General features: G+C 47.4%; 2 protein-coding genes across 2 annotated transcripts in view; one reads left to right on the forward strand and one right to left on the reverse strand.

Moving 5' to 3' along the window:
- The window catches only part of SS18L1 (SS18L1 subunit of BAF chromatin remodeling complex), a 49,707-nt gene extending 40,473 nt beyond the window's left edge, over nucleotides 1–9,234 (reverse strand). Inside the window, exon 1 of the mRNA XM_060233223.1 lies at nucleotides 9,155–9,234. Coding sequence (XP_060089206.1) covers nucleotides 9,155–9,223 — 69 coding nt within the window. The 5' untranslated portion in view covers nucleotides 9,224–9,234. The remainder of the gene's footprint in view (nucleotides 1–9,154) is intronic.
- Nucleotides 9,235–10,199: 965 nt separating this feature from the next.
- Nucleotides 10,200–20,358, forward strand: PSMA7 (proteasome 20S subunit alpha 7). Its single transcript, XM_060230692.1, has 7 exons — nucleotides 10,200–10,523; nucleotides 13,362–13,488; nucleotides 15,460–15,584; nucleotides 16,300–16,422; nucleotides 17,174–17,293; nucleotides 18,127–18,189; nucleotides 20,134–20,358. The coding sequence occupies exons 1-7, from the start codon at nucleotides 10,428–10,430 to the stop codon at nucleotides 20,224–20,226; spliced, it is 747 nt and encodes a 248-aa protein (XP_060086675.1). The 5' UTR covers nucleotides 10,200–10,427; the 3' UTR covers nucleotides 20,227–20,358.
- Nucleotides 20,359–21,181: the final 823 nt, after the last annotated feature.

Raw genomic sequence — 21,181 nt, forward strand, 5'->3', positions numbered from 1 at the left:
GTTTCCTCATCAGACTCAATTTCCTCTGAAGGGTCCCCAGCACCCATGACAGTATATTACAATATAATAATAACAAGAAGGCGTCGGCGATGACATTGGATTTACATCCTGCCCTCCAAATTTCAGAGTCTCAGAGCGGCTTACAATCTCCTTTATCTCCTTCCTCCACAACAGACACCCTGTGAGGTGGGTGGGGCTGAGAGAGCTCTCACAGCAGCTGCCCTTTCAAGGACAACTCTGCGAGAGCTATGGTTGACCCAAGGCCATTCCAGCAGCTGCAATCTCTCAGAGAAGAGTCTGCACACTTAACTACCACACCGAACTAATAGAATCTCTCAGATAAGAGTCTGCACACTTAACTACCACACCAAACTAATAGAAATAAAGTGCACAATTGTATCATTCCAAAACCATCCCTCCCCCACCCCCACCCCGGTCCCTGGAAAAATTGTCTTCCACAAAACCGGTCCCTGGTGCCAAAAAAGCTGGGGACAGCTATATGAATTTCAGCGAGGATCGCCAATTTCCAGGGGGTGGTTGGAGATCTCCTGCTTTTGAAACTGATCTCCAAGAGACAGAGATTAGTTCACCTGGAGAAAATGGCCACTTTGGAAGTTGGACTTTCTGGCATTATATCCCAATCCCTGCCCTCCCCAGGCTCCACCCCCAAAAGCTCCAGGATGTCTCAACCCAGAGCTGGCAACTTGGTGATGGAAAGTGCCACCAAGTGGCAATCAATTTATAGTGATCCTCTACCCCATAGGGGTTTTAAGGCAAGAGACCAACAGAGCTGGTTTGCCATTACCTGGCTCTGCATAGCATTCCCTGGACTTCCTTTGTCTTGTCTCCCACCTGAATACTAACCTGGGCTGACCCTGCTTATTTTTCAAGACAGGGGTAGCCAAATGTGCTTAATGTAAGAGCCACGAAGATTAAATGTCAGATGTTTAAGAGCCTCAAGACATGAACCTCAGATGTTTGAGAACCACAAGACGGACGGACGGAAGGAAGGAAGGAAGGAAGGAAGGAAGGAAGGAAGGAAGGAAGGAAGGAAGGAAGGAAGGAAGGAAGGAAGGAAGGAAGGAAATAGATGGGGAGGGAGCGATGAAAAGAAACCAAACTTTAACTTTAAATGCATTTGCCAAGCTGCTAGCTGGCTTGGCTTGGCAAAGTGATTTAAAGAAGAGAAAGAAGACTATAGATTTATACCCTGCCCTTCTCTCTGAATCAGAGTCTCAGAGCGGCTTACAATCTCCGTTAGCTTCTTCCCCCACAACAGACACTCTGTGAGGTGGGTGGGGCTGAGAGAGGTCTCACAGCAACTGCCCTTTTATGGACAACTCTGCGAGAGCGATTTCTGACTCAAGGCCATTCCAGCAGGTGCAAGTGGAGGAGTGGGGAATCAAACCCGGTTCTCCCAGATAAGAGTCCGCACACTTAACCACTACACCAAACTGGCTTGTAAAATGCCTTTTACAAGCTGGCTGATGGAGTGCGGGGGGCTTCAAGAGCCACACAATATGTGTGAAAGAGCCATATGTGGCTTCTGGGCCACAGCTGGGCCACCTTTGTTTCAAGATCTGACAGCATCAGGCCTGAGCCGCTCCAGAGCCATCCAGGCCAGGGCCGTTTACATTTAGCCCAGTTATCCTAATGAATGCTTAATTACACAGTACACTGATCCAAATCCACTCCAGGGCCTCTGTGGATCTGTCAAGCAGAGGTATGCTGAGAGCTCCAAGCTGGAACTTAAGATTATTTGGCATTGATGGGCTACATTTGCCCAATGAAGACAGATGGGTAAATTTGCCCAGTGATGAAAACAGCAGTTCCCCTGCACAGAAGGAAGGGAAGGTGTAAGCCCCAGGGTCCCAGCTATTGCAAACACACAAAAACACATGAAGCGAGCTTCTACTGAATCCGACCCTCAAGGTCAGAATTGCCTGCTCAGACTGGCAGTGGCTCTCCAGGATCTCAGTCACATCACCTACTGCCTGGTCCTTTTAACTGGCAATGCTGGAGATTGAACCTGGGACCTTCTGCATGCCAAGCAGATGTTCTACCACTGAGCCGCCGCCCCCTCCTTTTGAGACAACAGGTGTTGTGTAGTATGTCCAGGACTGAACTGTGAGCCAGGATGTCTCACTCTCTACCTCAGTGTCAACTCTTTAAAAACATAAGAGAAGCCATGTTGGATCAGGTCAATGGTCCGTCCAGTCCAACACTCTGTGTCACAAAGTGGCCAAAAAAACCAGGTGCCATCAGGAGGTCCATCAGTGGGGCCAGGGCACTAGAAACCCTCCCACTGCTGCCCCCCCTAAGCACCAAGAATACAGAGCATCACTGCCCCAGACAGAGAGTTCCAACAATATGTTGTGGCTAATAGCCACTGATGGACCTCTGCTCCATATATTTATGCAATCCCCTCTTGAAGCTGGCTATGCTTGTAGCCGCCGCCATCTATCCTCTACCATGAGCTTGCTATCTCTACTCCCACTAAGTAGGGACAAATCAACAATGTATCAAGTAATTATACACATTATGGTTATGATAAACTTAAAGTGCTTTGAAGTGCTATTAAACCCCTGCAAATATTATTATTATCAACGACTCCTGAGCTGCTTGCATATTTACGGGACAAATCAGAGACCGAAGGGAGCTGAAACAGATTTTGGTTTTGGACTCTCCTATATCCTGGAATCGCAACTCTAGAAGTCTTACATTGCATGCCCGGCAGGTGAATCAGAAGTTCTAGTGAGAGGATAGGGTGTCTCCAGGCTTTCTCATTTATCTGCTTTTTGCTCGGGGATAAGCAGCCGCAGCCCAGAACCAATCCAGAGTCAAGAAATACCTGCATGTCAAGCGTATTCTTAACACTCCAAATCAGCGGGACTTAAAAGGGTTTAACTTTGGCTGGGTCATGCCCCACGTAAGCCGTTATGGCCTTGTTATCTCTTATTAGTATAGTTGCAGAGAATCACGGTATCACATGAGCTGTGCTTGCATGGCTCAAATTCTGGAAAACCTTGGTTGTGCATATTGGAACCAATGTTCCCTTTAAGCTGCAGAGTCTTGTGAGCAAAAATTCTACTTTAGGAGCTACTGGCATTAAAGTTGTGAGTTACTGGTATATAAGTTGTGTGCTATGGCATAAATTATTGTGTAACCTCTAGACACAGAATCATAGAGTTGGAAGGGACCTCCAGGGTCATCTAGTCCAACCCCCTGGACAATGCAGGAAACCCGTAAATACTTACCCCAAATTCACAGGATCTTCATCGCTGTCATATGGCCATCTAGCCTCTGCTTAAAAACCTCCAAGGAAGGACAGCCCACCACCTCCCAAGGAAGCCTGTTCCACTGAGGAATCGCTGTAATGGTCAGTAAGTTCTTCCTAATTTTGAGTCAGAAACTCTTTTGATTTAATTTAACCCATTGGTTCTGGTCCTACCTTCCGAGGCCACAGAAAACAATCCCACAACATCCTCTATATAACAGCCCTTCAAGTACTTGAAGATGGTGATCATATCACCTCTCAGCCACCTCCTCTCCAGGCTAAACATGCCCAGCTCCTTCAACCTTTCCTCAAAGGACTTGGTCTCCAGACCCCTCACCATCTTCGTCACCCTCCTCTGGACCCGTTCCAACTTGTCTATATCCTTCTTAAAATGTGGTGCCCAAAACTGAACACAATACTCCAGGTGAGGTCTTACCAGAGCAGAGTAAAGCGATATCATCACATCACGTGATCTGGACACTATACTTCTGTTGATACAGCCCAAAACTGCATTTGCCTTTTTAGTCACCGCATCACACTGTTGACTCATGTTCAGCATATGATCCACTAAGACCCCTACATCCTTTTCACACATACTACTGCTAAGACAAGTCTCTCCCATCCTATAACTATGCATGGGATTTCTCCTAGTGAATTGCAGAACTTTACATTTATCCCTGTTAAAATTCATTTTACTGGTTTTAGCCCAGTTTTCCAGCCTGTCAAGGTCATCCTGTATCCTGTTTCTGTCTTCTACTGTATTTGCAACCCCTCCCAATTTAGTATCATTGGCAAATTTAATAAGCATTCCCTCTACTCCTTCATCCAAATCGTTTATAAAGATGTTGAACAAAACAGGTCCCAGGACAGATCCTTGAGGCACTCCACTTGTCACTCCTCTCCAAGAGGATGAGGAACCATTCACAAGCACTCTTTGGGTGCAATCTGTCAACCAGTTATAGTCTCCATTTTAAGATGTTCCCTCTAAGCTGCAGAGTCTTGTGAGCAAAAATTGTACTTTGTGAGCTACTGGCATTAAAGTTGTGAGCTACTGCACAAATTAGTGTGCTCTGGGGTTATCCTTCCTAAGCTAAGACAAAAATGTGTGAGCTGGAGGCTAAAAATCTGTGAGCTAGCTCACACTAACTCAGCTTAGAGGGAACACTGGTTACAGCGATTCTTGCTTTTTTGTAATAATAATAATATGACCGGCAGAAGTTCTTCAGAATTTCAAGCAGCAAAAACTCAAGCCCCAAACCAGCTGAGATCTTTTCAGCTGGAACCTGGAATTCTCTGCTTGCAAAGTTCTACTGCTGTAAACAGGGGCCCTGGGATAACCACTAGACATAGCAGCCTCTTTGGTGCAGAAAGCCAGTTTGGTGTAGTGGTTAAGTGTGTGAACTCTTATCTGGGAGAACTGGGTTTGATTCCCCACTTCTCCACTTGCAGCTCCTGGAACGGCGGTGGGTTAGCCACAGCTCTCGCAGAGCTGTCCTTGAAAGCGCAGATACTGTAAGAGCTCTCTCAGCCCCACCTACCGCACAGGGTGTCTGTTGTGGGGGAAGGAGATAAAGGAAATTGTAAGCCGCTCTGAGACTCTGATTCAGAGAGAAGGGTGAGGGATAAATCTACAGTCTTCTTCTCTGATTATTTCAGTACCCACGTTGGTCTGCAGTGGTTTCAAGCTTGCCAGAGGGAGCTTTGACTCTTGAAAGCTTACATAGAACTATCTTGTTGGTCTGTAAGGGCTACTGGACTCAAATTTAGCTCTAGCTTCTCACTGTGTGCGTGAGAAATGCATCATTAATAACTGGTATGGAAAAGATCGGTATTAAGGGGTGCAATGGGACACAGTGAAAAGCTTACACTGAAGCAAGAGTGCCATTATGTCAGTTTATATGGAGAATGAATCATGACAGTGAAATGGAACCTCCACATACAGGGACAGTATATCTTTGTAAACCAGATGCTGAGGATACTCAACAGGTAAGACCCAGCGTCTGCAGACTCCGTTTGGGTTTAAATCCACAACTACCGATGGCTCAAAACTCTCACAGTCCCAGCAGCCTGAGTTCTCACTTTCTTCAACTTTAGACAGAAGAAAACAAGCTGTACTCACCTTACAATAGATTCAAAGTATAACAGCGAGCTGTTTAAATGAGCAAACTGTTTTCACGAGGCCCTGTGGCACAGCTGTGAAATATTTTGCACTACAATCCAAGAAGTGTGTTGATTTATATCCCGCCCTTCTCAGAGCGGCTCACAATCTCCTTTATCTTCTTCCCCCACAACAAACACCCTGTGAGGTAGGTGGGGCTGAGAGAACTCTCCCAGAAGCTGCCCTTTCAAGGACAGCTATGGCTGACCCAAGGCCATTCTAGCAGCTGCAAGCGGAGGAGTGGGGAAATCAAACCCGGTTCTCCCAGATAAGAGTCCGCACACTTAACCACTACACCAAACTGGCACAATCCACAGAGCTTCATGTCACAGATGAGGCCATTCTTGTCATACAGCTCATTAAAAATACTAAACACTTTGAGAACCCATAACACCCAGTATATGCTGAAAAGTGTAAAGATCTGCTTCCCAGAGTTGACACACAAAGCTGCCTTTAGTGGAGACAGGCCCTTGGCTCTACCAAGATCAGTCTTGTCTGTCCTGGCAGAAGTTGTTTCCTTCACCTATTATCTAATCCTTAGAAATGCCAGGGATTGAATCTGAGACTGGAGATGCCAGGGACTGAACCTAGGGACTGGAGATGCTGGGGATGAACCTGGGACCTTCTGCATACTACGCAAATGCTCTGCCACTGAGCCACAAGCGGCCCCAAAGTCTTGTGACAGTACTATATCGACTTTACCAGTAAGCCCTGGCAACTAAAACTCCAGCGCAATTCCTATTCACAGCAAACTCAGCCCCATGGGAAGCATTTTTCTCCCCCTGAGTTCAGTGAAAGAGTAAAGCATGCGCTCAGACTTCTCTCAAGGAAGTCTACAGGCTGGGTGAAAAGCTCTTGTGGTGACTATGTAGTTTCCCAGGCAAGGGGCTTTCGGAGATGGTTTGCCATTGCCTGTCTAGCGAGTCGACCGTGGAACTCCTTGGTGGTCACTCATCCAAGTACTAACCAGGGTTGGCCCTGCTCAGGCTAGCATGGGACCTGCAGGTCAAGGCACTATAGGTTTACTTGAGCCAGTTTGATGTAGTGGTTAAGTGGGGGACTCTTATCTGGGAGAACCAGGCTTGATTCTCCCCTCCTCCACTTGCACCCGCCGGAATGGCCTTGGGTCAGCCATAGCTCTGGCAGAGGTTGTCCTTGAAAGGGCAGCTGCTGTGAGAGCCCTCTCAGCCCCACCCATCTCACAGGGTGTCTGTTGTGGGGGGAGAAGATAAGGGAGATTGTAAGCCTCTCTGATTCGGAGAGAAGGGGCGGGGTATAAATCTGCAATTCTTCTACTTGGAAACACACACTTTCAGCAATCTATCCTACCTCTTAAGTAGGGGTGACCAAACCGTGGCTCAGGAGCCATATGTGGCTATTTCACAGTTATTGTGTGGCTCTCCAAGCCCCCACTGCCCTGTCAGCTGGCTTGGAGAAGACATTTCTCTCTTTAAATCACTTCCCAAGCCAGTCAGCGGCTCAGAGAATTTATTAGAAGTTAAAGTTGCTTTCTTTCCACCTCTCCCTCCCCTTTCCCACCATCTATTTGTCTTCCTGCTTTCCTTCATGTCTTGCGGCTCTCAAAGAGCGGACGTTCATGTCTTGCAGCTCTCAAACATCTGACATTTATTCTATGCAGCTGTTACGTTAAGCAAGTTTGGGCACCCTTGCTCTTACACATGTCCAGAACTGGGATCTTTTCCAAAGTGTTGGCTGGCCCTTGTACCCATAAACACCCATACCAACGATGCAAGCCCCAGAGGCAGTCAGGGACATCCTGGAGCCAAACCCCTCCCTGCCACCCCCAAACGACTCCCTGGCATTTTGCAAACGCCAGCCTCCCCCCCCCCCCCCCCCAACCTAGGTGGGAGAAAGGCCTGAAGACTGTGCCCCGGATTTCTGCTCCACCATCCCATTCTGGCACTCTCCATCCCAACTGACGCTTAGATCTCCGAATCCAGGGCCCTGAAAGCCAAACTCTAGCAGCAAACGCACCTTCTTCTTTTGGGCTAGCGCCTTGCCTTGGAAATGGAGGGAAAGCTTGACTGGCATTGTTTAGGCGTTTAAGCACATCAATTACTCGCGACGGAGAGCTCCACACCTCTCTCATTATTTACGGCTCCCGAATTGGGAGGATTTCATTCCCGGGGAGGGGGGATCCTTCCCAGAGCGGCGCTGCCAACTGGCCCATGGGGGAAACACCTGCCTGGCTTTCCCCTCCCAAAGCTGGCGAGGGTTACTGCTCATGCCCACCGTCAGAATAAAGCCCATCGGCGTTTAGGGAATACCCCACCCCCACCCCCGGCCGCGCTCAATTAAAACCGAGGGAGGGGGCGTTCCAAAGCAATCCCCCTCCCTTCCAAACCTTCGACCTTCGCATTTGCTTCGGATTAATAAACTGGAAGGGAGGGGGGTTGCATAGAAAAAGCGGCGATCCTCCCAGATCCTACTTTCTCACCCCACCCCCCATTTCCATTTGGAAAACTGCCCCCCTGCAGTTCCAAGCCTTCGACCTTCGCATTTGCTTCGGATTAATAAATTGGAGGGGGAGGGGGAGTTGCATAGAAAAAGCGGCGATCCTCCCAGGTCCTACTTTTTCACCCCACCCCCCATTTGCAATTTGCAAAGCCGCCCCCCCCCCCCCCCCCAGTTCCAAACCTTCGACCTTCGCATTTGCTTCGGATAAATAAATTGGAAGGGGGGGTTGCATAGAAAAAGCGGGGGTCCTCCCAGGCCCTACTTTCTCATCCCACCCCCTATTTGCAAAGCTACCCCCCCCCGTTCCAAACCTTCGACCTTCGCATTTGCTTTAAATTAATAAACTGGAAGGGGAGGGGTTGCACAGAAAAAACGGCGATCCTCCGAGGCCCCACTTTCTCGCCCCCTCCCCATTTGCAATTTGCAAAGCCCCCCCCCCCAGTTCTAAACCTTCGACCTTCGCATTTGCTTCGGATTAATAAACTGGAGGGGGGGGGTTGCATAGAAAAAGTGGCGGTCCTCCCAGGTCCTACTTTTTCACCCCACCCATTTGCAATTTGCAAAGCTGCCGCCCCCAGTCCCAAACCTTGGATCTTCGCATTTGCTTCGGATTAATAAAGGGGAGGGGAGGGGGTTGCATAGAAAAAGCGGCGGTCCTCCCAGGCCCTACTTTCTTACTCCCCCCCCCATTTGCATTTTTTTTTAAAGGTGACAACCGATGCGCAGGATCAAGGAGAAAAGGCGACGATCCCGCTGCCTTCCCCTCTCCCCGGGGGCCTTTGCAAGCGCGACCTCGCTTCTCCGTGCCACCCTCCGCCCCCCCCCACTCCCCCGGCCACGCCAAAGCCGGGTCCGCCGGCGACCGGAGGGTTGATCGAGGGTGCCAGGCGGAAAAAAATGTCACGCGCGTCTCGGGGGTCGTGCGGCTGCTGATCCCTCTCCAGCCCGCCTCCCCCCCCCCCCCCCTTGCCAGCCGGGATGGGAAGGAACACCTTGGCTTTGTTTCTGCCGCCTCCTTCTCGCCGGGGACCCCCTTTGCAAGCCTTGGCAACAATCACGACTTCGCAGGAGCAGCAGCAGCAGCAGCGGAGGGGGGCTTCATTCAGCCTCTCTCGCCTCGCAGATCGTGCAGGGATCAATAGATCTCTCTCCGTAGATCGATCGATCGAGCATGCGCTTTTTTTTTTTGCACCCTCTCCATCCATTCCCCAGCCCGCTTTCGACCCCCTTTTGAACGTTACCTTCTGGATAGTTTGCTGGGTGACCTCTCCTTTGGCTCTGGGTCGAGCCGAAGCAAAGGCAACCGACATGATGGGCTGGTCTGCGCGCCTCTCTCTCCTCTCCTCTCTTCCTTCCTTCCCCCTCCCCTCCTCTCCGATGTCAATAATCTAGCGGCTTCCCAGCCTGCAATAATATTGTTATTATCTGGCTGCTATCGGCTGTGCAATAGAGAGGCACAGCCTTCGCCGCAGTGCACGGGGAGGGGAGGCCCGGCAGATGGTACGATCCGCGCCTTGCAAGAAGCCGGGGGCATTGCAGCAAGGCACACCGCGCACCCCCCCCCCTCTTTTTTGTTTTTTTACCTGGACGGGTCTATTTCCCCAGTGCAAGGCGGAGAACTTGCACTGGAGAACCGGCCCTGCCGCTAGGCAAATGAGGTGATCGCCTAGGGCGCCAACCTTCTGGGGGGCAACAAATTGGGCAGCCCCATGTGACTTGGTGATGTTATCAGTGCTGGGGGGCTTCAGAAGTTAGCCTTGCCTAGGGTAACAGACAGTCTAGGGGCAGCCCTGGGAGAAGCCGGCTGGCGAGCTTTGGGGAGGGAGGAGGAAGCGGAGCCACCTGAGCCGCTTGGCTTGCATTCTCTCTCTCTCGCCCCCTCCTCCCCGCTCCCAATCCGCCTCCCCCTCCGCATTGCACATGGTGCATCCCTACTGCTGAGTTTCCCCTCGCAAGCGAATCGCATCTCTCGCGCTCTCTCCCTGGCTTTGGCCAAGCTAGAGCATCTCGGTGCGCCAAGTGCGTAGGAAAAGGCGATCGTTCGCCAAGTGCGTGGGAGCAGCAGGTGGAGGGGAGGGAGGGAGAAGCCGCGGGCGAGGCGGGCGCACGTCAGCGGCGTTAGAGAATGCCGTCAGTTGGATGGGAGTGACCCCCACACGCGCTATCGGCGGGTCGAGAGGCCCGATCGCTTCCTTACGCATTTGGCTTAAGCGGAGAGGAGGAGGAATGGGTGTCGCCTTGGCGAGCTGACCAATCGGAGCAGCCGCAGCGTTGCGCTAAGAGCGCAGGCTTGTCCTACTTTCGGCGTTGGCCCCGCCTCCTCCCCGCCGAGCTTAAAACCGAACTCTATGGTAAAAGCGGGCCGGGTCGGCGTAAAGGCGTTACGTGAATTGAGGCGGAAGGAAGAGCCGCGCGTGCGCACTAAGGGAAGGTGACGGTGCTGTTTCGCTCTTTCTGAGGGGAGCGGAGAGGACTCTTTTCGATCGCTCTTTCTCGCTTAGTCTGGCCGCGGCCATGAGCTACGACCGGGCTATTACCGTTTTCTCCCCTGACGGGCATCTCTTCCAAGTCGAGTACGCCCAGGAGGCCGTGAAGAAAGGCTCTACCGCGGTACGCGGAGGGACAGGCCATGGAGACCGGGGGGGGGGGGGGAGGCCGGCGGGCGAAACCAACAGTGAGGGAATGGGGGGGGGGGATGGTTGGGTAGGCCTACGAAGGGAGCCCAGAAGTTTGCTTCATTCTCCCTCAGCCCGGCTGCTGTCGCCTTCTCCAGGCTGGGTCATGGTGAAGGCCGGGCCGGGGGGGAGGGAAGCAGGAATAAAGGATATTCCTCATTTTTTGGGGACGGGGTCTCGTTCTCTTGTCTGGCGAAAAGTAGGTGTGCAACTTTTACATAGGCTGTGCCACACTGTGCATTTTGTACAGTGCCAGTTTGGTGTAGTGGTTAAGTGCATGGACTCTTACCTGGGAGAACCGGGTTTGATTCCCCACTCCTCCACTTGCACTTGCTGGAATGGCCTTGGGTCAGCCATAGTTCTTGTAGGGGTTGTCCTTGAAAGGGCAGCTGCTGTGAGAGCCCTCTCAGCTCCACCCACCTCACAGGGTGTCTGTTGTGGGGGGAGAAGATATAGGAGATTGTAAGCCGCTCTGGTTTGGAGAGAAGGGGCGGGGTATAAATCTGCAGTCGTCCTTGTTCTCTTCTTCTACATGTGTTTATGCCCAAGTGGCAGAGGAGTGTGGGTTACATTTTGACTCCATACATGGCTTTGGCAAGAGGGGAGAGAACACTTCTAGGGTTGCCAGCTCCAGACTGGGGAAATTCCTGGAGATTTTGAGGGGGGTGCGCTCAGCAGGGTATAATGCCACAGAAGTCCGCCTCCCAAAGCAGTCATTTTCTTCTGAAGAATAGATTGGATTTATATGCCACCCTTCCTTTGGAGTCTCAGCAGTTTACAATCTCCTTTCCCTTCCCACAACAGACACCCTGTGAGGTGGGTGGAGCTGAGAGAGCTCTTGCAGCAGCTGCCCTTTCAAAGACAGCTCCTACGAGAGCTATGGCTGACCCAAGGCCATTCCAGCAGGTGCAAGTGGAGGAGTGGGGAATCAAACCTGGTTCTCCCAGATAAGAGTCCGCACACTTAACCACTACACCAGGTGGGGCTGAGAGAGCTCTTGAGAGAAAATCTCTGAAAGAACTGTGACTGGTCCACAGTCATCCAGCAGCTGCATGTGGAGGAGTGAGGGATCAAACCCAGTTCCCCAGTATTAGAGTCCACTTATTTAATCACTACAGCAAGCTGGCTCTCCAGGGGAATCTATCTAGATTGCCTAGAGATCAGTTGTAATGTCAGGAGATTCCCAGCCACCACCCGGAGGTTGGCAAGCCCATCTGTTTCACTTTTCCTCAGGCTGGGGGAATGAGAAGGAGGAGTGGGGGGGGGTGCATGACTAAGTTTTCTTTTTCCCCTTAAGAGTAGAAGGAGTGCAGGGGTGTCTGCTTTTTTCTGTCTCAGTGACATATAATATGTTAATTGGCGTTATTTATATTAATATATGTAATGTAATAAGTGAGCTTTACTGAAACCATACCACTTTTCTCTAGGCTGGGAGGGTTTTTTTTATTAAACTAAACTTCCTTTCAATTATTGAGGGGGAAATGGCATTTAGAAAGTTAGGCTTTTCAACCTGGGATAGGAGGTGGCCTTACAGAATAATATCAACCCTCCTCTTCTCCCCCCCCCCCCCAGCCTCCATTTTAAAGAGAGAAATGGTGTGACAATTAGTCTCCCCACTCCCCAGGCTGCCCTATCTTTTTGTTTCCAGGCTGGAAGTGGGGTGGCTTACATGATTGCATCCTCTTCTCCCCTCCCTTTTCAAGTCCTTATAGAAATGAGCCTTTATTTGGTCTGTACCACTTTTTCTTTTAGGTTCTGCGTGTCTTTAAAAATATTTTAGGCAAGAATTTGTTTTCTGATATGATGCTCCAACTACATTTTTATTAAAAAAAACACTTTACAGAAGTGTTAAGGCATTATATGCGAACTAAAAGTGCTGAGCGTGCACAACTGGGAGAGACGGTGGCTCAGTGGTAGAGCATCTGCTTGGTAAGCAGAAGGTCCCAGGTTCAATTCCCAGCATCTCCAACTCAAAAGGGTCCAGGCAAGTAGGCATGCAGAACCTCAGCTTGAGAGTCTGGAGAGCCACTGCCAGTTTGAGTAGACAATACTGACTTTGATGGACCCAGGCAGCTTCATATGTTCATATAACTCTAAAGCAGTAGCAGAGTCTTGTTGACTTCAGTGGGTTATAGCTGCATTACAAGTCCTTAGTCCAGCCTGAGAAACTCTTAAACATACAGTGATTCTATCAGGGTAGTGTTAAATGTATTGGTCTCAAAAGATGATTTCTAATGTAGGGTGGGGTAAGTGCCATCAAGTTATGCATGACTTTTGGTGATTCCATGAATTAATGACCTAAATGAATTAAAGGGGATTGGGTAAACACATGGAGCAGAGGTCCATCAGGGGCTATTAGCCACAGGATATATATGGAACTCTCTGTCTGGGGCAGTGATGCTCTGTGTTCTTGGTGCTTGGGGAGGCAACAGTGGGAGGACTTCTAGTGTCCTGGCACCACTAGTGGACCTCCTGATGGCACCTGTTTTATTTGTTTGCCACTGTGTGGCACAGAGTGTTGGACTGGATGGGCCATAGGCCTGATCCAACATGGCTTCTCTTACGTTCTTATGACCTCCAAACTATCCTGTCGTTAACAGCCTTGCTCAGGTCTTGCAAACTGAGGGCTGTGGCTTCCTTGATGGAGTCCATCCATCTCATGTTGGGTCTTCCTTTATCCCTGCTGCCTTCCACTTTCCCCAGCATTATTGTCTTTTCCGTTAACTCTTGTCTTCTCATCGTGCGATCTCTAATAGTTTATCTAATATTAAAGGTTGGCGTACGTGGGAAAAACATTGTGGTCCTTGGTGTGGAGAAGAAATCTGTGGCGAAGCTTCAGGATGAAAGGACCGTCCGAAAAATCTGTGCCCTGGATGACAACGTCTGCATGGCTTTTGCAGGTGCGGTAATAAGTGAACGCGAGGTTAAATGGGAATGGAACCAACTTGTTTGGAACTCAGCCACGACATGGCAAAAGGACACAAAGTCATATTTGTTAAACCCATGGGGTTTAACTTGCTCGCTTCCCCATGCCTGCCCCCCCAGGAGCAGCATTTTGGGCTGTGGAGAGCGAGTGAGAAAGTCATGCTGTGTGGAGAGAAATGCTCTGGGGGATCCAAGTCAGTACAATGTTTTATTTGGCTGATTTTCTTGAATATCTTTATCGCAACCAAGGGTAAATAAAGAAGGTAATTCAGGCTAGTTCTTCTACAGATTGAAAATCGTACAGATGATATGGAATCTCAGGTGCTGTTTTAAAGACTGCTTTTTTTCCCTACATGTCTGCATTAGATTATAAGACCTATGTAAAGCTAGGAGAAAATGTATCCGTATATTCAAAATAGTCTTGCTTCGTTTTTGAAGTCCAGGCCTTTGAGTGTGGATGTCAGTGATCATGTACCTTCCCCCCCCCCGCCCTGTTTTGATGGAAAACTGATCATTTCCTTGGGTGATTTAGGTTAGTCAAACCTGCCTAGATTGCCTTTACAGCCTGCGTTTCATGGATAGGTGCCATGGGTATTGTTAACCAGCAGGATAACATGCTGATATTTCTTACATGCTGTCATAGAGTTTGGTGTATTCTGTCAATCAAAAGTATCCTCCATGGGCTGCTGAGGTGAGGGTGAGGAAAGACTATTTTATCCCCTCCCCCCTTTTCTTTTTACTTTCGAGATCAATCTCTCCGAGTTGCGTATCTTTCTGCAGAGGGAAAGCCCATGTATGTTTTCATCTCTGGACTGGGATGTGGCTCAACACGGGTGACAAACAGCAGAAAGGGGAAGGGTTAGCAGTGAGGGATTCAAAATGTTAACGTTTGATAAATTATTACAGACCAGTTTATGCTACTCTGTGTAACTGGTTGAAAGTAGGAGCCTACTGTGTAATTTTTGCATCATTTAATGTGTAATGTTAATACTTTTCATTGCTTCAGTTCTCTGTTTTCTAGGTTCCTGTTAGTTCCAGACTTCTGCAATTGTAATTGCTTTTTTATTGAATGCCCCATTTGGTGATTGTACTGACTCACTCTGTGTAATCTGTCTTGAGTCTCTGTGCGAAAGGTGGACTATAAATAATGTACATAAATAAAAGAGAAGGGGTTAGCACCCTTGCCTTGTCATTTTCAGTTACAAATTCTAGCTCTGTTTCTTTTTTAAAAAGAGAGGTGGAACTTTGTTTCATGTTTACTTTTTCCTAATGTTAAACATCATTGTTCTAGTATATTAGAAGATAAACACTGGGTGCTCGCTCTACTACTGTTCATTCTCCGCCTCCTCCAAACATGGGGAGAGCCAATATAAAGCCGATAACATTTTCATTTACCCCAGGGGTCCCCAACTGGGCTGTGAGTTGTATAATTATTTCATTATATATTACAATGTAATAATAATAATAAGTTGACACTGGATTTACATCCTGCCTTCCATTCCGAGTCTCAGAGTGGCTTACAATCTCCTTTATTTTTCATCCCAACAGACACCTGTGAGGTAGGTGGGGCTGAGAGAGCTCTCATAGAAGCTGCTCCTTCAAGGACAACTCTGTGAGAGCTATGCCTGACCCAAGGCAATTTCAGCAGCTGCAAATGGAGGAGAGGGGAATCAAACCTGGTTCTCCCAGATAAGAGTCTTCACACTTAATCACTACACCAAACTAATAGAAATAAAGTGCACAGTTGTATCATCCTGACACCGCTCCCCCCGGTCTGTGGAAAAATTGTCTTCCACAAGACTGGTCCCTGGTGCCAAAAAGGTTGGGGACCACTGATTTACCCTATTTTCCTGCTCCTTTCTCTTTCGGTAATGTTTTGTAGTGTAGAGACCCTTCCTGTACACTGTTGAGTGCTGCATTTCATTAATTATTCCTGTTGTTTGCAGGGCTTACAGCGGATGCCAGGATAGTTATAAATAGAGCTCGGGTGGAGTGTCAAAGCCATAGACTTACAGTGGAGGATCCTGTCACTGTGGAATATATTACACGTTACATTGCCAGCCTGAAGCAGGTATGTATAAAGATGACAAAGATTGTCTCTGTTAAGTGGAGCCTGATTTTTAGCGCAGGTTCCCTTGTCTTCTGCCAGTGAACTCCGGACAAACTGAACGTAAAGCATTTGCTTTGTCTAAGAGAAAGTGAATAGATGTCTCAATAGTGGAAAACAAATGTGAAGTTGTCTTTGCCCTTGGCCGGTGCGTGAAATCACGGTCCTCTGTGTAATGGTGATTTCAGCGACAAACATGCCTCTGCTCCCGTTTAGCTGTGTTGTACAGTAAGATCTTTTGAGCATACAATTTTCAAAGCCTGCAAAAAACCTTACACATGCTAAGAAATATAATATCCAACTTCTAGTCATGCATGTCTTCCTGTCTGCTCCCACACGATTCAGTAGATCAGAAGGCCTGATAAAGTCTCTTAAAGCCTGAATGTTGTTAATAAACTGATTACTAAATGAATGTTTTGGGTAGCAATAAGTGTAGCATTGCCAGTCGGTTTGGTGCATCGCTCCGTTAAAAAGGAACCTTGTGCAGCTCAAGCCCTCAGTTGGCTTTCTTATCCTAAGGAAAGGGTTCTGCAGACATTTGCAAGTAATGGCTGTTTCCCTCCGTAAATCAGAATAGGTTAAGAAAAAGTGTCTTGTTGCCTTACCTTCTCACAAGTGCTAGATGAGAAATTAACAAGGTTGTAACATACAGTTCTGCTAAAAATGTTATTTTTTTCAGCGGTATACCCAGAGCAATGGCCGCAGACCTTTTGGTATTTCTGCCCTGATTGTGGGATTTGACTTCGATGGAACTCCAAGGTTGTATCAGACTGATCCCTCTGGTACCTACCATGCTTGGAAGGTGAGAGTTACTCTGCTTCTCCTCCTCCCCCCCCCCAAAAAAAAAGAAGAAGAAAAAAGAATAGAAGTTTGCTTTTATACATAGTCATCATTAACTCTTTGTCATTGATAACGAACAGGGTAAGGCAATACACCATCTTACCTAGTATTATTTCTTTTCATGCTCTGTTTGTGCCTTGTTCTGGACTACTAGTGGTCCCTTTGGAAAAGCTTGGTTAATAATAATGTGCTAATTAAAACTTCAGCACGCAATTAGACTGAACAGATATTTTAAAAATTATGTGGCATGTGGCACCCCAGGCATGTGCCCCACCACCACTGCCCCCCACTCCGCAGCACTGCAACCCCCCCAGGGCACCGCACCTTCTCCCTCCTTCCCGTCACCTCTCCAGCGTCATCACAGGGTGCTGCGCCTGGGCCGTGGCACGTTTGTTCCGAAGGACCGCTGGAGAAGGTTTGGCTAGTGGGTGACGCAGCCTTGATCACAAATTGAACTCAGCTTCAGAATTCAGGTACTTTAACATGACTATTGGAATACACAGTACTATTCACATTTGGTGAATAACCAAATTTTAGTTCTCCTTTTTTTTCAGATTCCACCATAAACTTGGATTTCTTTCCCTTGTGGCCTGCCTGTTTTAAACATTACCAGCTTTGAGCATTAGAAATACTAAGGCAAAAAAAATATGCAAAGATGAAAAATAAATCATAGCTTATGTTTTCTTTTAATCTTTTTTTTTAAACTACCTTAGGCTAACGCCATTGGCAGAGGAGCAAAGTCAGTGCGTGAATTTTTGGAAAAAAACTACACCGATGAAGCAATTGAAACAGATGATCTGACCATTAAGCTTGTTATCAAAGCCCTTCTTGAAGTAAGTATGAGCATCTGAACTCCTGTGTCTTGTCTTGGTTACCAGTTGGTTGTTGAATTTTTATGCCATCTGTTAGAACATTAAGTAGCACAAGAGAACCACGGTGGTAGGTAGCAAAAAAATAAAGCACAAGGCAATATTATCAAAAACGTAGTGTATTCTATGTAACATAAAGCACAGACACAACTAAATAATTTAGGAAACATTAAGTTGGATTAAGTTGCTCACAGTGACTTGAAGTTTGGAGACTTGAATTTCTTGGCATTCATACCCTTGTATCTGAAATTGATTACTTGATGCTTGAAGAAGCAATTGTAAAACAAGGCAATAGTACATCCTTGTCGCCATAATTGGACTGCTGGCTGCCTTAAAATTTGAATCTACTTGGACATGACTCATAATTCTTCTCCAGGGCTACATCAGACCTTTCGACAAGGAAACAGCATTGGACTGCTTTAAAAATTGGACTTCATTTCTGATGGCTTATCTGTTACAACACTGGCTGTTGAAATAGCTTGACATTTCACATCTAACAAGTTTAAATGTATTTATGTAACTCAGTAAGCATTAAACTGACACATCTAGGTCCAGTGCTCATGGAAAGGGGTAAAGGTGTTCTGATTGCATGTGTGTATTGCTTGCAGCTGGGTTTGAAATTTAAAATTGCTTACACTGTTTAACATCAACACTGCCCTCAAAAGCTTATATCTAGAATTAACCTTTGTTGGTCTTACTGGTGCCACTGGACTCAAACTTTGTTCTGTTATTTCAGACCAAATCAGCTAGCCACCTGAATCTAATACTTTCTGGCTAATTTATTTTCTTGGTTTAAGGTTGTACAGTCTGGTGGGAAAAATATTGAGCTAGCTGTTATGAGAAGAAACCAGCCTCTCAAGGTAAGATATTGTTAATACTTTTTTTTCTTTTGAGATCTGATCAGTATTGTGTGGTCAGTTTCCAGTAGTTACAGGATCTGCATTGCAGCTTATATGTATGTGCCAGTTTGTTTTAGTGGTTAAGTGTGCGGACTCTTATCTGGGAGAACTGGGTTTGATTCCCCATTCCTCCACCTGCACCTGCTGGAATGGCCTTTGGTTAACCATAGCTCTGGCAGAGGTTGTCCTCGAAAGGGCAGCTGCTCTGAGAGTCCTCTCAGTCCCACCCACCTCACAGGGTGTCTGTTGCGGGGGGAGGTTGTGAGCCGCTCTGAGACTCTGAGATTCGACGTGGAGGCCGGGATATAAATCCAATATCATCATCATGTATTGCAATTAGTTCATTGACATTTACACAGTGACTCTAACCAGAAAGAGGTTGCTTTCAAGCAAGCTGCACATTCCACCGCTTCAACTTGTTTTCTAACCTCTGTGTGCACAGAAACCCTGTCCTGCCTCAGTGGTGTTTTTTCACCAGTTTTAACAGTACATCTAACGGTCTGGCAGTCATGACCTTGATCGTCCCTTCTGGAAATCCCAGTGCATTTTTTGGCCCAGTGCTTTGGAAATTGCGTCCTCCGTTCATAAGCCTGATGGCTAGCAATAAAGGCCACAATTGTTTGTCCTTTCACCCTCCTTTCTACAATGCAGTTCAGCAGTGGAATCAGCCACCTAGGGAGATGGTGAACTTTCTTCACTGGCAGTCTTCAAGGAGCAGTTGGACAAACACTGGTCAGGGATGCTTTTGGCTGATTGAGCAGGGAGTTCAACTGGATGGCTCCTTCCAGTTCTCTCTCTCTCTATAAAAGCAAGGGTCCTGACAGATCATTTAACACCCAGCCATAACCTCTGGACCAAGAAACCCAACATTCAGGGAGTGCATTTCTTCCATGACATCAGTGTCCACTAAAAAGGGATTTTTAGAAATTCAACCCCTAAGTGGGTGAAAAGAGGTTAAATGTGTTTTCCCGATGGGGTAAAGCTTTGGTATGTGCCTTGTAGCCTGCTTTCCACCCTGCGCCCCCCCCCCCCCCCCAGGTTGGTCAGTTCTGGAAGCTCTGTGTTCTGAGGTGGCAGTCAGTAAACTGAGACTACAGACAGTTGAACAGGTGTCCTGAGTGACTCATCAACCCTCAGCCCAGACCCCTGGACCTGAGTAATACTGCCCTTGCTGCTGGAAAGGACATAGGGTTGCCAACTCCACATTGGAAAATTCTTGGAGATTTGAGGAGTGGAGCATGCAGAGGATGGGGTTTGAGAAAGGGTGGGACTTCAGACAGATGCAATGCCATAGACTCCACCCTCCAGACCAGTCGCTTCTTCCTGGGGAAGCAATTGCCACTCTCCAGGTGAGGGCTGGAGATCACTCAGAATTACAACTGCTCTCCTAGTGGCAGAGATCAGTTCCCCTGGAGAAAATGGCTGCTTTGGTCCACACTGAGTTCAGACCACTAACAGACTTTCTTCCTAATCTACCTCACAGAGTTGTTGTGCAGACCAAAAGGGGAAGTCGGCTCTAAACCAGAATAGGAATTTTTCACAAGTCGATATGGCAGTTGAGTTTCTAAGTCTTCCAAAACCAAAGCATCTTTCCTACTTAAAACGAACAAACAAAAATAAGGGTAGTTAAATGCCATAGCGAAGCACAGGTTTCGGCCTAGTGGGTCTATAAACCTGCAAGCAGTCAGAAAGTACTTCTGAATACATGCAGGGGTGTCAGCAATTTCTGTGAACAGTTGTGCACCCCAGCTGCATTATGAGCACTCTAGAAGTTTCCCAGATGCTTAGGATAAGTAGTGTTGAGGGAGGGGTCATAGTGTGGAGGGGGAGCTGTTAAAACTCTTGAGTTACCTTCATGTAGTCCTTTGGTAACAGGGCTCTGATCATGTCACTTCTGTGTTGCAGATCTTGAGCCCTGAAGAAATTGAAAGATATGTTGCGGAAATTGAAAAGGAAAAGGAAGAAAATGAGAAGAAAAAACAGAAGAAAACATCGTGATGAATGAAATCCAATTCCCAAATTGGTTTTAAAATCAATCATGAGTTAACTCTGTATAGATATGTAGGCATTCCATTTTCTTGTTCTGTGCCCCTCATAAAAAGACAACAATAAACCACCTGGTTTTTTAAAGCTTGTTCCTGTAACGTTTTCCTTTCTTCAGCTTACATTGTAGTGATCACCATGCTGGGCCTTTCTGTAACAAGCTGTTTGTAAAAACTTCATCATAAAAATGCTGTTTCATGCTTTGTGCTTTTGTATTGCTCATGGCTTTCTTCTTTCATGCATGTTCATTTGTGCTGCCCTGATCTGGCTTAATGTTTGAGCCCTTCATCGCGTAATTCTTCTCTCTTTAAGCTGTACCAGATGATTCAAACATAAATTTAGGATAATTTGTCAGTCATGCCATTCCCTTGACTGAGTAGCACAATTTAAAACTGGAATGGTGAATTTGTAGTCTGCATGTTAGCTTAAAAAACAAACAAACCCAAACTCTAGATATAGAATAACCTGACTGTACGGCTGATGACAGAGGTGTTATAGTCTGTTGGTGCTAATTTCTATAACAGAATCCAGTGTACAGGTAGCTGAGTTTGCCCTTGAAACAGGCAGCTGTATGGGAATAGGGGCTGCATGTTGCAAAACGCACTGTTAGGGGAAAAGTAGAGCCACTGAAATTACAGGTGCTGTAGCATTTTGCCTGTTCAAAACTGACTTATGCAGGCACCCCTCTCTTTAAACCAATGGGCATCATATGTGGAAAACATGTATGCGCGCCTAAGTGGGAAATGCCAAATTGGCTATATACAGTTGTCTGCCTTTTTGTACGGGGCCTGCTTCAATCTGAGGGAATCCTGTTTCTAAGACCTGGACTGCCTTTGTAGCTACCATTGATGCGGTGGATGTCGTGTGCTGGTATAACAAGCTAGATGCAGTTCTGCCGGTTACACTTAAC

This window comes from Heteronotia binoei, chromosome 2 (genome assembly GCF_032191835.1).
Source record: "Heteronotia binoei isolate CCM8104 ecotype False Entrance Well chromosome 2, APGP_CSIRO_Hbin_v1, whole genome shotgun sequence".
In the NCBI taxonomy this organism is placed as follows: domain Eukaryota; kingdom Metazoa; phylum Chordata; class Lepidosauria; order Squamata; family Gekkonidae; genus Heteronotia; species Heteronotia binoei.

Excerpts from the sequence above, each read along its gene's own strand:
- PSMA7 (XM_060230692.1), top strand. The coding sequence starts at position 10,428 with ATGAGCTACGACCGGGCTATTACCGTTTTCTCCCCTGACGGGCATCTC. Across the intron at positions 15,585-16,299 it reads ACATTGCCAGCCTGAAGCAG|CGGTATACCCAGAGCAATGG; the intron begins GTATGTATAAAG and ends TATTTTTTTCAG. Across the intron at positions 16,423-17,173 it reads GTACCTACCATGCTTGGAAG|GCTAACGCCATTGGCAGAGG; the intron begins GTGAGAGTTACT and ends AAACTACCTTAG.